Source organism: Anarrhichthys ocellatus, unplaced genomic scaffold, assembly GCF_004355925.1.
Source record: "Anarrhichthys ocellatus isolate YVR2014 unplaced genomic scaffold, GSC_Weel_1.0 scaffold5, whole genome shotgun sequence".
Taxonomy (NCBI): domain Eukaryota; kingdom Metazoa; phylum Chordata; class Actinopteri; order Perciformes; family Anarhichadidae; genus Anarrhichthys; species Anarrhichthys ocellatus.
Genome location: NW_022280035.1, coordinates 7,372,278 through 7,389,312, shown reverse-complemented (window position 1 = coordinate 7,389,312; position 17,035 = coordinate 7,372,278). Strand labels below are relative to the sequence as shown.

Here is a 17,035-nt window from a genome sequence, read left to right as displayed (position 1 = left end):
ATATATATATACGGTATATATATATATATATATATACCGTATATATATATGGGAACCTCCCCTGGGTGAATGTGCATCGGTAGATCCTCTCTCATCCCCTGTATGAAATGTATCCTCACTGTCCAGCATTATAAATAATAGTAACCTGCTTATGGTCATCCATACACCACCACACTCCCTCCTCTTTCTCCCCTTGCAGTTCTCGTGCAATAGCTCCTTGTTGTTGACTTTGTTGGAGCTAGCCGGTAGTATTGAAAGTGATGATGGTGTGTGGACCAAAAGCGAGCTGGTAAAATTAATTTCCAATCCAAAGCAGTTTGGTTATTGGTGTCAAACGAGGAACGCAAAAGAGCAGACAGAAGCGTTTTTAAAAGATGAGCTTGTTGTCGCTATTCACCTCAGGTGCTTGTACACACGAGCTGCACAGAACTAACCCTTTCATCTGTGCTTCATGTTAGTTAACCATTCCCACCTGGCTGTTTGGTGTTCTGCCTTATTTTATTTTTTTTATTTTTAAATTCAACCTCTGTTTCTCTAGTGTTACATGATGGTGCTAATGAGGCAGAGGAGGGTGGGGGGTGATTGTCTGGCATTCAGATAAAAAAGATATGAGCAGGAATCAAAAACGAGGTACACACACACACACACACACAGTCCTCTCATGTGCTCTGCGGTAGAAACAGTCGAGAGGTCATTGCACACTTGTGTGTTTTCATGCCCAATCAAGCCCGGCAGCAAGCTGTAGCTCCGTGTGTGATTGACTGGGAAGGGATGCGAGGTAGGGGAGGTGGAAGAGAGGGACATGAGAGGGGAAGAGAGGAGATCGTTTTGGCTGTGATCAGGCGTTACCTGGCTGTGACAGCACTCGTCTCTCTCAACAGCTGAGGCTTGTCGCAGCTGCTGATGTCCCGCTGTGTTCAACCACACGTGAATACACACACACACACACACACACACACACACACACACACATCTCACGCTCACATCCAGACATACTCAATCACACACTCTTTTTAACATGTCCAAGCACACACAGATGCCCTCTCTCTGCTCGCCTCTGTTCTGCTCACTCACTGTGACCACAGAGTTCCACAAACACAACCAAACGCCAGGATGCACCCACCCAGGATGCCAAGATAACCTCCCTGAAGTCTTGCACATAACCTCATGAATTATGCAACTCTAGTATTATCTAAAGGTTTTGGAATATCAAGAGAAAGAATGGAGTTCAATTTTGCTTTTCTCCTTTCAAAAAAAAAAATATATATATATATATATATTTGTGATTTCAGAACGGAGTCGGTTGCAGAGAAGATGCTTACAAACTGGTTCGCCTTCCTCCTCCACAAATTCCTCAAGGTCGGTACACCAAGTAGCAACACATGTAGTGTGTGTTTGTATGTGATGACACGTACAAATATAAAGCTATTCTGGGTATCTTATTCATTTTCTAAATTAAAAGTGTGATTGCGCGTGATCAGATATTTACGTGTTTTCGTGTTAGGTGTTTTCTAAGTTTTTTGTGTGTTTATGCTGTGATGTTCTCTCATGTGTGAATCTGTGGGTTGTGTCTGTCGGTGTGTGTGTGTGTGTGTGTGTGTTCACAGGAGTGTGCTGGGGAGCCTCTGTTCATGCTGTACTGCGCCATCAAGCAGCAGATGGAAAAGGGGCCCATCGACGCCATCACTGGAGAGGCCCGCTACTCCCTTAGTGAAGACAAGCTCATCCGCCAGCAGATCGAGTACAAAACCTTGGTACGTCACACTCCGTGAGGCTCACCGATATGCACAAACACACAGGCAGAGCCATACGACTACCACTACTACTGTACAGTACATGCAGCTCTCGACTGTGTGAAATACACTCACGTACACAAAAGCACAAACTTTCTTGCTCTAATAGCATACAGTTCTTCTTCTTTACTTTTTCACCACAAATCATTTTCAAGATAGCATAGCTGTTTCTGCTGTGTTAAAATGAACTAATGATCCCACAGGCTCAAGTGTTGGTCCAACATCAGGGTAGCTGGCTGTGGAGATTGGAACACACCACACAGCCTCCTCTACACACACATGCACACACACAAATAAAACTCACACAGCCAGCATGTGACATGACAATGCTCTGATTGCTCTGACTGGGAATTTAGCTCATTACGTGCTAATACCCTGGCAGAGCTGGAAATTGGTGTCCCGCCGAAGGTGTGAAATTAGATTTTGAGATGCCAGTGAGGGCGGAAATGGTTTCTCAAAGCTCCTGCCATGCTCCAAGGAGGCTCTAATGAGGGCGAAGCCTCAAGCTGGACCCAAGTCCGGCTGGAGCAGGACACCTCTTCCTGTGCTCACTCATTTCCTTCTGTGATTGTTCTGTCTTATTCTCGCTCCCCTTCTCCCCATTTGTACAATCCAGACCCTGAACTGTGTGAACCCAGACAATGAGAACAGTCCAGAGATTCCGGTTAAGACGCTCAACTGTGACACCATCACCCAAGTGAAGGAGAAGATACTGGACGCGGTTTACAAGAACATGCCCTATTCTCAGCGTCCACGTGCCGTCGACATGGACCTCGGTATGAAACACACACACTTGCAACCACCTGCACACACACACACACACACACACACACACACACACACGAACAATTCAGATGCTCACAAATGCAGTTGGCAGGTTTAAATTCCTTCACACCCACAGATTAATGTATCAGTGGGAGAAAACCTAGCCATGTGTACAGATTATCAGTGCATTAGTGTGATAAAAGCTGTGTTCCAGCAGCCCAGCCAGCCAGCCTCAGTTAGCTGCTGCCAGGTCTTCTATCAAGCTGACTGACGGTGTGCGCTGCAGCCCTCCGTCTGGCTGCTTCTGCTGCCTGGTAGTGCCAATAAGACACAGTAGATCGAGATAGAGAAGTGTGCATGTCTGTATGTTTGTGTGCTGTTGCGTCTGTGACGTGGCTGTCCGACCAGGTAAGAGCTGACAGACAGGCTCGCCAGCCTCACGCCGGGCTCCACCACCCACGCAGTCTGCCACTTCCATCCTCGCCTGTCCGTACCTTGCCTCTCATTTCCCTGTCCCTCTCATTTTCTCTCACTTCACATGGGTGGAGAGAACAAAAGGACCCCTCCCACTTTCTGGCAAATCAGCACGCCGGCCATCACTCCACAATATTGCTCTCCATCCATCCACTGTCCTCTCTCTTGTTCTCCTCTATCCATTTCTCACCCTTTCACTGATGTATATATATACATCTATACATATATATACTCTGTATATATTTATTTGCTGAATTAATCTATTATTAAAATAATAAATTGTACACCAGCAATTTTGTGAAAAAAAATTAATTTCAATTTAAGTGTAAACCTTTTTATGCAGCAACCAATTGGTAAAACTTAAACAGGAATTTAAATTCCAGTGTATAATGTATATAGTATGTAAACATAGAATTGAATAGATCGGCCCCATTGTCACAGATACCCGATCCAGCTGTTTGAGCCAGTCTCGGTCTCATATCGGTATTGGTGCCTCCCTAGTAAGACAGTTTCGAGAGGATGTTGTGCCAGGCAGAGATATCATGTGGTCACCTGGCAGAGGCGCAAAGTAATACAACCCAGTCAACAGTGGAGAAAATCAATGATCACTCCCAGCATGAGAGCCACAATGGCTGTCCACTTCCACGTCAACACCCTAATTATCATTTCAATCAGGAGAGACGTCATTAGAATGAACAATAATTTATTAGACATGCATAAGAAATGAATAGTGCAAAGTCTTTGGCGATTGGGCTCCATCCTGAAGTAGTATAATAGAGGAGTAGTGATGCTGAGGTCAGATAAGGCATAATCTGGAGTCCAGGTGATGAAGGGAGTTGCTGCAATCCGATGATGAATGAGGAGCATGACTGTGATGCCGGGTTGGAGACGGGTTGCATCTGATTGTGTTGCAATGACAACTGACAGCAGCAGAGAGTAGAACAATTTTTTAAAGTTTGACAGCAACGATGTGATTGGCTTCAGGAAATTGTGCAGAATCTGGTTAGTTTTCTGAAGGCGAATGCCCAAAATCAGCTGATCGAGTATAATCACAGGGAGAGAGAGACGGAGATATTATGAATAAAAAGGGCGTGTAAAGAGAGTCTTCCTGTCTGAACTTCAGCTAAGCTTCATATCATTAACCCGCAATGAGGTGTCAGCCACTGCCCTCCACCAGTGCTGCTTATAGCCTCCACCTGTTTCTCCCCTGCTTCCAATTTTCTCCTTTTCAAAGGAGCTGATTTTTTCATTGACAGTATTTTCATCCTCTCTTCTCTGCTCCACTCTTCTCTTCTTTCTGACCCTGACGGGCCGACTGTGGCGTATGCTAATAGCGCGCCGTTTCCACGACACAAGTACCAATTAAGGCGTGCAGGCTGCCTGCATATACATCTTGAAATCGTTTTTGTGTAATGTTTAATTAAGATGCGTGTCAATCCAAGTCTATGAGAGGAAAACGCTTGCCGGGAGCCGTACAAGAACGCCGGCTGCTGGTATCGACTCATCCGGGTAATGTGTGAAGAGAGCTCTCTTTGGGACTCATGTAGTCTGACGTTCCACCGACTGAAAGGTGAATGAGGTTTGAAAGAGAAGTGTTTAAAGAGTGTGTTTTGTGTGATGTGAGAACGTAGGTTTATTTTAGCACACTTCACAATTGCCTTGCAAGGTAACCGGTCCTGAAGGCGTTGAATGGAGCCCACACACCACAGTATTACCCGCATGTTCATTCAAAGCAGATGTGCGTCTTGAACACATGGTGTTTTCAAGTTGTACATGTTTAAAACGTGACACCAAACCTCTCCACAGGAAAACCAAGACAAATAACATTCTTTGTGGCAAAGTTTGCAAAGGCAGCTGTCTATAATTTAGAATGTGTCTGTGTCCTCAGAGTGGCGCCAGGGGCGAATGGCTCGTGTGGTGTTGCAGGACGAAGACATCACCACCAAGATAGAAAATGACTGGAAGAGGCTCAACACTCTGATGCACTATCAGGTAAATATACACAAAGGCTTTAGTATGATATTCACCTTAATCAACTCTCAAACTTCACTTTTCTTTTTTCAAGAAAAAGCTTATTTCAGTTCAATTTCTGCTGTTGCTTTTATTATGGAAATTATACCACATACCTTGCCAAACTTTGATGTTTTCCCGCTCTTGACTTTTAGGCTGCCAATTTTCAGCTCCTCATTTGCATGCCCTTGCCTGGTGTAATCCCAGTGACAGAATAGAGGACAATTACTGTACAGGTGGCAGGAGAGATGAACTCTCAGCATCTCAGCTGACACTTCTCCCTCCTCCCTGGAGAGAGGAAGCTGCTCCAGTCAGGAGGACAGCATCGCTCTCTCTCTCTCTCTCTCTCTCTCTCTCTCTCTCTCTCTCTGCCCCATTGACTCCTACGCTGGCAACAATTAGACCTGTTGTGACTGCCTGCTTCTGTCTCTTCACATGTAGAACCTCGATTCACACCCTGCAATTGTAGGGCCCATGGGCTTACCTGCTTCCCCCTGTTTAACGGAGAGGAAAGTGAAAGGCTAAAGAGGAGGAAAACTGAGAACAAGTTCAGTTCTGCATTTTTCAGGGAAATTCATGGCTGTTAAGGTTCTAAATGGAAAAAAAGGGAGAGCAGCAGGGAGTTAGAGGAAGCCAGTGTGAGATAATAAAGAAAATAATAAAAAGGAATAAAAAAGGAACGGGCAAGGCAGAATGAGAAGGCAGCCTTCTCAGCAGGTCATGAATCTTTCGCAGCACATGCTCAGCCAGCTCTCATTAGTCAACCAAGGGGGACCATCTGCTTAAAGCTCGGTTCTGGGCTACCTGGTCAAGAGCAGAGGCCGGGGCTGAGATGCAGCTGTGGCTGGGAGTGCTGGGGTTGGATACTTGGGTCGTGGGGCCAAGGGATGCAGCTCCATATAGGAGGAGAAAATACTGACGAGGTATGGTGAGGCTCAAGCCCTCATGATGGGGGTCATTCTGAACTACTGCCCCAGCAGAGTATGCAGAATAATTTAACAGATGTAGGAGTCATTAGAAGAAGGGACACGTCATAGTGTCCTTCACCAAGGACTTGGCACCATGCGGCTTCTCTCCTCTTTGTCTTTCCTCCTTTGTCGCTCTCCTTTCTGTCCTCACCTTCGTTGTCTCCACTTTCTCAGATTTAGTTTGTTTACATTTTTTCTTACCCACTTAACATTTTTTCCTTGCCACCCACTGACGTGCAATTCTTTTTGCCTTCATTTCCTACTCTCTCCCTCTCTTGGTCTGAGCACCTCTTCTCTGGTCTCAGCAGTGCTTTAGTGCTTGATGAAGCCGTGCAGTATGTTCCACCTCCACACCATAATGGGCTTCTCTGTTGTTGCTGTTGTTTTTTTTGCAACCCTTTGCGTCGCAGTTTGTCTGCCATCGTTAGCCAAGGGAGATGCTACGGGGAACACGGTAACGTGCGTCTCACTGCTTCACTTATTCGTTCGCTCAATAGCAGATCTAAAGATTCCTATTGATCACACATCTGAGGTTCCCTGCGCAGAACATGAGGCCCGACACTGTGCAACTTCAGAGGAGATGCCGGCGGGGCAACATGGGAAAGAGAAAAGAAGGGAGGGAGCACTGAGGAATAGGACAGTTGGTGGTGGGAGAGATGAGAGTCGGATGGGACAACAGAGACACTTGGGCATCGTTACTGTTTTGATGAGCTGGCAATGGCCAGCAATGTGTGAGCTGGTGTGCTTGCGTCACACACAAGCATTGGCAGTGGCGACAGCACATCTGGCTGCCAATCACAACAAGAGAGCACAGCTCATTAAGCCCCAGAGTGAGGGAAAAGCTTAAAGGAATGGAAAGAGGTAAAGAGGACGTATTGAAAGGGGCTCTGAAATATGCAGAGTGAGACCGAGCATCACCTTGCTAATTCTCCCATAGAAGAGACACAGGGACCAGACAGAGGCATTACAATTCATAGGAATCGCAGCCTCCCAAGAAACCCCATCGGGTATTTACCCTGCCACATGGGAAATAATGGTTTACATAACCTGGATATGGAAATGCGCACCTTCCTAGCTCCCTGTTACACCAACATTAAAAATATGAATGCACACATTTAAAATGAGTTCAGTCTTTATTCAATCTTTATTCAACTGCTTGGCGTTCACAGTCAGGGAACTCAATTCTCATCCTCCCACTCTCTCTGTTTCTGTATTTTTTAGTCTTTGTGCATAGATCAAGATAGGGGAAGATAGCAGCACACTCAGATATGCACACAGTGCCTGTGCACACACATGCAGCACATACCCGCATTGCACATGCTTATACACAGACAAACACGGGAGTTGAGATGAAAGATTTTTGAGATTGGAGAGTTTTTTAGCTGATTGCTGATTTGGATCTTTTTGTTGTTTAATCTTCCACCCCCGTCAAAGGAAAGTGTTTCATCACACCTTCTTTCTTCTCCACCTCCCCCGTCTCTGTCATCTTGAGACCCGTTAGTGCAAACCTTGCTCTTGCCGGACAGCATCCAGGCAGTAAGCAGAGGTGCCACAGCCACATGAGTCACTTTGGAGAGAGGGCAGCATTAACAATCCCCATGAACAGGACGTTATAATGAAGTGAAGTTGACAGACTGTTTAGGTTATTTATGATGATTCAAATTGCAAGCAGGCCTGCATCATATTCAAAGGCAGTGCGAGAGTAATTACATTGATAATGTTTGACAAAGTGCTGATTTATGGCGGGTAGATTGTGGCTTTACCAGCATATTAATATTAGTCTGCCACATCCATTTGCAGGGACACATGGGCAGTGTGTGTTTTGTCTGGAATATTGTTCCTAATGTGCAAATAAGTGACAGGGCAGACTGCTCCCTCTTTCACTTAGGCTGAGACTGCGTCAAAAAAAAAGTCAGTTTGGAAACTTCTATCCCCTGCTGCCTGGTGACCTCTGTCTGTCCTCTTCTCTGCGGTGAAGGAACAGGGAGAGCAGACACTGATGACCACACCAGGAGAGCCTGCCAGCTAGATCCTGTTACCAACCTTGCAGACATCACTTGGGGCATTTTTGGGCTATTTTCAAACAGCCCCAGACACAACGGATACTGCTACATCGCTATCTGTTCATGAATCCAATGCTCTGTCTGTCTTTGCCCACTGGTCCCCAATGTAAATCTGAATACAGATCTCTGCCAGGTGGTAATACAGTGCTGCAAGGATGACGTATTCCTGAGGTGCTAGGCTATAAACAAACTACACCACGACCGCACGGTTTCACGTAACCACCACGAAGCCAAAGGCGGACCAGTGGTCTCATTTAGCCACCTGTTAGCAACCGCCTTTTTAAAGACGCATAAAAGCTTCAAATTTCTTGAGAGGGGTATTTCATATGTTACAAAATGTTAAATTTCTTAAGCTTGTGTTAACCACAGAACTTATTTCAGGCATCTAACCAAAAACCCATTAAAAAAAAACATTGACTTTGAGACGAGGGAATTGGAAGTGCAAAAAATATTCACTAGTTTCCGTGTTTTGGGTCTTATTCCTGCGGGACTCGATGTGAAGGTTTTTAGCAGGATGATTATTGAGTAAATATTTGAGGAATAGTGTTTTCCCAATGAAGAGGAAGAGACATATTTGATTAATCCTGCGCCGCTGCAGCTGCACCCTTAATCATATCTCCAATAGCAACAACCGTAGTATTTTGTAAAAACTTTAATGACACATTTTATTGATCAAAACCCGACTTGAATTCCATTAAATTGCCAGCAGATTGGCATTTAACTTTTAGAAAGATTCACCAATGCAAGAGTTAAATTCCGTCATTACTGACGAGATGGGCACATATGTGCAGGTTGTGTGTTTCCAAGCTACTGGGCAGAGTGGACAAGTGTGATGGGCAGAGTGGACAGGTGTGATAAGCATCATGAGTCCAGCTGAGATGGGACACGGAGGGGGAACAGGCTGGGACCAGGGCTGTGGTTTGTGTGGAGAGGGCTGAGAAAAGAAAGATAGGGGCTGACCACACTCTGCTGTCTGGTTCGGCTCTGCACCGTCTAATGGAAGGTCTTATCACAGGCAGGGCCCACAGCCCTTATCACACCTGCCCACTATCAGCCCCACACTGGATTATCCCTGAAGGGCGAATCTGCACGCCTTCAATCATTTACTCTATCACAAGGACCCATCTCTGCTGTATATCCTCTCTGTCAGCCTTGAAAAAATAAAAAGCAGAGAGAAAGAGATGGAGGGAGGCATAAAGGGAAGGGTGGCAGAAAAGCTATTTCATGCTCCCCATGTATCACATGAATAGTAGGTGAAACGTCACGGAAGTCTACACTGTTGGTGTATCAGAGTTGGTCCGTGCATCATCAATCATCAGTCTAGAGGAGCCTATAGTATGGAGATGCCTTAGAAATTAGGTTTAGGAAAGCGGAGACAAATGAGAAGGAGGTGAGGTGAGAGATAGAAGGGTCAAAGATGGCGGTCGTGGATAGGGGGAGGGGGTTAGGAAGACAGAGTTGCATCTTTTAAGAGGATTCCTCCAGATTCCATTTCCAGTTTCAAGTGTTTCTCCTGCGAGGACAGTAGAGGCCAGATAGCAACTCCAACTAATAGCGCAGGCGAGATTAGTTTGGCAAGAGTGGGGGAAGAAAAGGGTGAGGACCAGACTGAGGGAGGATGAGAGGCGGTTGGGTTTAGAGAGCAAACAGAGGGACTCTGTAAATGCTCATCCCGACATCCACTAGCTTATTCTCCAACAAGGGATGGGAAGGAGCCAATTTCCTCTAAAGCAAATGAAAAGAATACATTTCTGTTCCTATAGAGTCTTTGAGGTATTTTTCTGGAGCCTGGCATTTGCCTTTTGTTTATATCTTCACTGGAGATTCGTCAGTTTTCTTTCTTCGGTAGGTCTGAAGCAGAAATCCTTCCTTGGGGTGGGCTGTAAATGCCAGCCAACAAGCTGTTTGTTGTTTTGGCTTTCAGAAAAAAAACACAAGTTGTGTTTGCTATGTTTTAATTTTTTGTAAAACAGGGTTGTGCTGGCGTACGAACAGTGGTTTATTTAATTAGATATCTTTTGCATCGTGGCTTTGAGTGTGCGACTATCTTTCCTTAACATTTGAATCTCCACCGTGGTCAGCACTGGTGTGAATTCCCCCTCTTTCTCATAGTATAAACAGTGATATGTTTTTAAAAATGTATTATAGTTAAACTGCCATCTCGTGAATAATTAAAAACACTGTTAGACTGATGAAGGATCTCTGTTAAGAAGTGTCTTAAAAACTGTTCTTTTTATTGTCGTTTTTCTCAGTTTTTCTCAGCTTATCTAAAGTGACATCACACAGGGCCAAGAGCCCTTTGTAAATACAAACCACAGGGGGGGGGGTGAACCCCAGTGTCTGTCTATTGTTCATGACACACCATCTTTTACACAGATGCTTCACATCGTCTTTCTCTTTGACTCTGACTCCATGCTGCTCTAATGCTATTATTATACCTGCGCACCCCATTTTCTTTAAGGGTGAGAAGTGTACACGAGATGTGACATTCAGCATTTCAGTCTTTGTCTCTCTCTTTCTGACAGTCTCTCTTTCCCTTTTCCGCCTGCTCTCACTCTCCCTTTCACTCCCTCTTAGCGTCTTATCCCTGTTCCAAAGCTTACATCATGTCTCTGATGTTTGTGAAGGGGATGACAATGACAGTCATGTTGAGTACAGCCATCATGCAGCCACAGCACTCTGCTCTGCTGAAAGAAAGCCACGGGGCTGTGGTAGAGAACAGCAGGGAACACAGATATGACAGGAAGGGATGGGTTGCGCAGGGGTTTTGGGATGTGTTTTGTTTACGGGATTATTGACTAAGGGCCTTACATTCCTTCATGTAATCTACCCCTTTACTAAGACATTTTTCATGGAAAACTCTTCAGAATTAACACCCATACTCCGTTCTAATTTAAAATGTTAAAAATGAGCATTATGATACCAGCCGATTCATGTTATACGTGTCTCTTCTCACAGGTGTCAGACCGCTGCATTGTGGCTTTGGTGCCCAAACAGACCTCATCATACAACATCCCTTCCTCAGCCAGCATATCCCGCAGCTCCATCAGCAGATATGGTGAGTCAGTAGACCAGATTGCTCTTTTCGTACCCTTGTTGTGACATTGATGACATTAATTGCAAAATGCTAAATGTAATCAACAGTTAATTCCATGCAAATGCAATCTTGTTGTTCTCGTTGCCTCACAGAAACTTTTTTATCGTAGTTGTTTCAGATATGAACAAAGCCAAATCCACTTTCCCCGAAGCCATGGTCAGCTCTGTTTGGAGCAGCTTTTCTTTTTGCTGCAGAGGGGCTTGTTTGTTTTTTTTGCAGCCTTTTTCTCTCTCTAATTGTGTGTGCTGCAGTTTCCTTTGCAGTTCGGGGCCAATCTCTGTTGGATGGTCCAGTAATGAAGAGACTAGAGAGAGAAAGAGTAGAAGCGGAGGAGAGAGGGAGCGATAAAGCTGTTGTTTGATTTTAAAGCCGTGATATTATTATAATGTAGATGCATTCTATGCAGGACACAGTGGGCTACTACAGTAGCTGCCTGCACACTTGCACCTGCTTGTAGTTTTGTGCTGATGAGTGCAAAATGTGGTCCCATGCCAGACACTCACAGCAGCACGAGGCAACGTGTGATTGCTAATTATTCTGTGTGAATGATACTTCACAGAAACATGAAAAAAGAAAAGTGAGCATGGCCAATTATCAGGATTGGAGATAGAAAATGAACACTGCCTTTAAACTGTCTAACACAGAAACGGAGCTAATCCTTCCAAGCAATTACAAGTCTTATTTAGGATTGTATACCTGTGGATACTTTGTGTATCCTTCAGTGTATGTGTTTATCTATGATGACCTTAGGTCCAACATTACAGTGCGTTACTCTCTACACCATGTAACAAAAGGGAGGAACCCTTATCTGCATCATGTTGTTATTTTAATATCATATCTTTATTAGCCCGCTGCTTCTGCAGTTCTGCACCTACATCATTACTCTCAAATATCTCAGGCAGTGGTTAACACGAGCCATCTTTTCATCCCATCATGCCAGGATGCATAATTTCCCACACGGGAGTTCCCCACCTCTGGAGCAGGAGCTTTTGCTGACTAAATTAGAGGTGTTTATGTGTTCATCACCAAATTAGCAAAGCTTTTTTTAGCAGCTATTCTTCAATAAAACACTACTGATCACTACAAGAAAGGAAGATTAAGCTGTAGAAGTAATGGGGGGCTTTTATTGTGAAGAATTTATAGGAAATTAAGTGTATTTATCACCAAATAAACGGAGCTTTGTCAGCGGCTATTCTCGAATAAAATCAAGTCTACTCATACTGAAGGGAGGAAGAGTAAGCAGCAATAATGAAGGGGGACTTTTGTTGTGAAGACTTTATAGGAAATGTAATGGGTTTATCTGATCACTATCCGGTCGGGCAGGTCGTATGGAGGTGTAAGTGTGGACACACAAATGCAGACACAGCTGAGTTCCAATCTGACGCATCCGGTCACAAAAGTCGTATTGAAAAGACAAGTGTAGCCGCGTCCTTATCCACAAGGGATATTCTAATCCGTCATGAAATTGCAATGAGCTGCTGCGGCTGGTGGCTGCTGAGAGGCTGTGCTCTCTTGCATTCTTTTCTTAATTTTGACTTTGTGTGTGCGAGTGCTCCATCACCGGAGTTGGACGTGCATGGCATAGGAAGCAGAGGCTCTGCTGGCGCCTGCCCGTCCCTCATCAATCATGGGTTGGCACAGCAGGCACAGCTGCACCTCGACACCTGCTGATGGATTCATACCAATTTCACGTTCAACACTTAGCATCTTGACTCAATTTTAAAGCCCCCGTCCCACCGACCCCTCCTCGAGCCTTAAAATCTGCCAGAACACATTCCCTACTGTCCAGGAGCTGAGGGCTGCAGCAGAAGTGAGCTGCTCGTCCCTGCTTAGTGTTAGGAGAGTTGGGAGAGAAGGCTGAGGGTGCCGGAAGGATGGAGGGGATGAGGAAAAACCAGAGCGGTAAAAACCAGTGACTGGATTAAAATGAGATTTGGGACCTCAATCCACCCTGCACACAAGCACATATATTCAGCCCTCCTAACTCAGGCCCTGGTCCCTAGTGGCCACTGCAAAGGCGCAGGTTGGTGTTATATGAAAGGTGTAAGTGGCTGTATCGGCAGCAAAAAGCTTTGTTGTTCAGCTTGGCCTTTGAAGCCGGGTCAGATTCTCATTGAGATCCTCAGATCCTGAATCTCTAGAGAGCCCGCTGTCGGGAGTAGATGCCGGCTAATTAGGGGAACTGAAACCAGCATCATTCAGACGGAGTGAATAGCTAGGAGGCAGGAACAGAGGAGCAGAGACGAGGACGATGTACTGTATGGATGAAGGAGAGTGGCTTCGCTGCTTAATGAATTAGAGATCTTTTGATGCATTGATTAGAGTGTGATAGGGACATTTTTCGACATGGCATTGGTACAATGTGGCAGCGAAGAGCCAATTATGAGTGCCTTTAAGAAGAGCTAGACACAACCTTGTCTCAGTCAGTGAGGCAGGGATTATATGAAGAGGGAAATGAAGAGAAAAATGAGTTTACAACTTCCCCTCTCATTTATTACTTGCTGTTCTATGAAATTATCCACCACAGCAATTTCCTTTACAGCACAGCTTAAGTCCTTTTCACACCAGGGGTGTTTTTGTCATGCAAATAATCTGCACGTCAGTAAATTTGACCAAGTACTAGATTCAGTCTGTCCGTTCCTACCTTTCACAATAAAAGCCTTAGACATACAGTATACAGAACACTGGTTACCAGAGGGAACTCTAATTCACTCAGAGCATTTGGCTTGAATTAAATTCAATAAAATAGCTTACAGTAGCTTAAGTTATACAAGAATTTACCTCAGACCGACTGCCAGACTCTGCTCTGGGTCAATAGGATCCTGGTAGTTTGTCCTCTGCCTGTGCAAATCTATTAAAACTTTTTGTTGAAAAGGTGTTGCAACTGTTGCATATTTGCATCGCTGCCAGTATGTATAGTTTTGATGCAAAAAAATTCGCAGCCATGTATTCCACATTTTTGTGTTGCTTATTCATCCCGCCCCCGGTGTGTAAAGGCCTTTAGAGCAGAGGTGCAACATGGAAGATTCAGCTTTGTAATGTGTTACAAAGGAGTGATGGAAATGAGAGAGAGGCTGTGTCATTTAGGATTACTGACAATTCTGTATCTGTTTTTTTTGTCCCTGGACAGACTCTTCATTCCGCTACACGGGCAGTCCCGACAGCCTCCGCTCACGTGCCCCCATGATAACCCCTGATCTAGAAAGTGGTGTGAAGGTGTGGCACTTGGTGAAGAACCACGAACACGGAGACCAGAAGGAAGGAGACCGCGGTAGCAAGATGGTCTCAGAGATTTATCTGACCAGGCTGCTAGCTACCAAGGTAAGATATTCTCCCATACATCGGTGTGAGCACACGTTCAGTTATCTTTTCATGACATTACTGCATTCTGGCTGCTTTAGTGTTGTCTCCCGTTGCCCACAAATTGCTCATCTCTGTGTACTCTCCTTTTCCCAGGGTACTTTACAAAAATTTGTCGACGATCTATTTGAGACGTTGTTCAGCACAGTTCACCGAGGGAGCACTCTTCCCCTCGCCATCAAATACATGTTTGACTTCCTGGATGAGCAGGCGGACAAACATGACATTCATGACACAGATGTACGTCACACGTGGAAAAGCAACTGGTAAGGGCCTTTTTTCATCAAAAGTAATTTCACATGCAGGAGATCCTCATGCCATGGCATACGGTGAAGCAATCCTTTGTCTTGTGAGATCACTCTTCTCTTACTTATTCTTTTTGTCTCCATCTTTCCAGCCTTCCATTGCGTTTCTGGGTGAACGTGATCAAGAACCCGCAGTTCGTGTTTGACATCCATAAGAGCAGCATCACGGACGCCTGCCTGTCTGTAGTAGCTCAGACCTTTATGGATTCTTGCTCCACTTCGGAGCACCGCCTGGGCAAAGACTCTCCATCCAATAAGCTACTCTACGCTAAAGATATCCCCAATTACAAGAGCTGGGTAGAGAGGTACGAGCGTTATACGCCCATCTGTCACATCTTTTTTTGTATCCTCTTACAATAAAATCTGGGATACTTGGGGGAATTGATTCATAATTCTCTTTCTTCATGCCTACACTTCGCAATCAGATTATGTAAAAGCCTTTTGTCAGCGTCTATTACCAGACATTCATTGTTCGTGAAAGTGATATTATGGCAAAAAAATGTGACTATATAAAGAATTTTTGCATTGACTCAGTGAGTGCCTGCGAGTGATGCCAAATGTTGCCCCATGTCTGCGTCCTCAGGTACTACGCTGACATCAACCGGCTGCCAGCCATCAGTGACCAGGACATGAATGCCTATTTGGCAGAACAGGCCAGACTCCACTCCACAGAGTTTAACATGATCAGCGCTCTCAATGAGATCTACTCTTACATCAGCAAGTACAGTGAGGAGGTAAGTGATGCTTACATAAACGCATGGACACGCACATGCACGCCTAACATAAGCACAATTCTTTTTTTTGATGCATTCTGGAAGAATCACTACGGTTCGTGCTATTTACGATGGGGATGCATCGATCCAACTTTTTCCGTCTCGATAGCGTTACCTGGACTTCGGGTGCTGGCCGACACAGAGTACCGAGCCAATACAAGAGTTTAATTAATAAGTTGTACACCTCACTGTGTGGAAGTGACTGGGATCATTCCTTTATGTGTAAGGCCACATCATGCATGACTCATCAACGAGATTTACAATTCAAAATGCAGCCAAAAAATTGGTCAAATAGAAATGAATATTCTGGTATATAATGTATCTATCTATAATGTATCTAATCAGCTATGTGAGTCAGTATCGTCCCAGTATCGGTATTGGTGCCTCCCTAATTTATTAGGTCCAGTTTTGTACAAAATATCCTGAGCACGATTGGCATAGGAGTGTTTAAAATAACTATTTTACAGCACCAAAGAAAGAGAGGATGGGAAATATGTTTTCCTAATTAAATTTGATATGACATTTAGCTCTGTATTCTATTGAAACGTCATCCGTATCAGCACCATCTCCATCCTCCATCTGCTCTGCGTTAAGCTTCTGCTGCGCTGTTCTGTTATCTCTGTTTCTCTATTTTCTCCCTCCCGCTCTCGCCTTTTTCATAAATAGTATAAATTCCTACAAGTATATTATAATAAATGTATACAAAAGAATGTTTTTGCATAATTATTTCTGCGCAGCATCATTTCTTTTCTGAGCTTGGTGATCTCAGATAAATCCCTCCTCTCTGAACTACATACTGAGCACCTTCACTTGAAGATTTCACCTGGAGGGCTGTCCCAGGTCTGATTACGTAATGAGCTGCTGCCTTAGAAAATCAGCTGCTAATTACAGGCAGATTGCCAGCGCAAATTGAATAAAAGACGTGCAGCAAATTTGCCCCCACACTTTAATATACGTTTATCTTGCCCTTGGTGTTCCCAGACTATTCATAACTGGCAAAGGTTAGTGAGGTCAGCTCAGAGTCTTCAGTAGACTTCCCCAAAGCCTAGAGGTCTAGAGAGACCTGCGCTTAACAAGGCAGTGTGTCTGATCTGCAGAGCAGACAGTAAATGTCTACAAGCTCTCAGCATGCTGCTCCGTCCTTTCGTCTGTGCTGAGTTAGAGTGGACTATCTGTTATATATGGCTCTCATGAGCGGAATCGTAGGCAACACACACACACACACACACACAGGCACTGTCAGATCACAGGAAGCGTAAAAAAGGAGGGAGGACGATGGGGAAGGAGGAGAAAGAGATTGCATTTATGGAGACATTCTGCTTCTAATGTCAGCTCCTCCTCTGGGAAGCATTAGCCCGACCTTTATGTTGGACCACAGTATCTCTCTCTCTCTCTCTCTCTCTCTCTCTCTCTCTCTCTCTCTCTCT

General features: G+C 44.7%; 1 protein-coding gene across 2 annotated transcripts in view; it reads left to right on the top strand.

Annotated features, from left to right (window-relative positions):
* The window catches only part of plxna2 (plexin A2), a 176,971-nt gene that overhangs the window by 153,883 nt on the left and 6,053 nt on the right, over positions 1 to 17,035 (top strand). For both annotated transcript variants that reach the window (XM_031844680.1, XM_031844681.1), the window contains exons 23-31: positions 1,293 to 1,359; positions 1,608 to 1,754; positions 2,410 to 2,569; positions 4,921 to 5,024; positions 11,032 to 11,131; positions 14,301 to 14,491; positions 14,627 to 14,796; positions 14,928 to 15,140; positions 15,419 to 15,569. In XM_031844680.1, the coding sequence (XP_031700540.1) occupies positions 1,293 to 1,359; positions 1,608 to 1,754; positions 2,410 to 2,569; positions 4,921 to 5,024; positions 11,032 to 11,131; positions 14,301 to 14,491; positions 14,627 to 14,796; positions 14,928 to 15,140; positions 15,419 to 15,569 (1,303 nt within the window). The remainder of the gene's footprint in view (positions 1 to 1,292; positions 1,360 to 1,607; positions 1,755 to 2,409; positions 2,570 to 4,920; positions 5,025 to 11,031; positions 11,132 to 14,300; positions 14,492 to 14,626; positions 14,797 to 14,927; positions 15,141 to 15,418; positions 15,570 to 17,035) is intronic.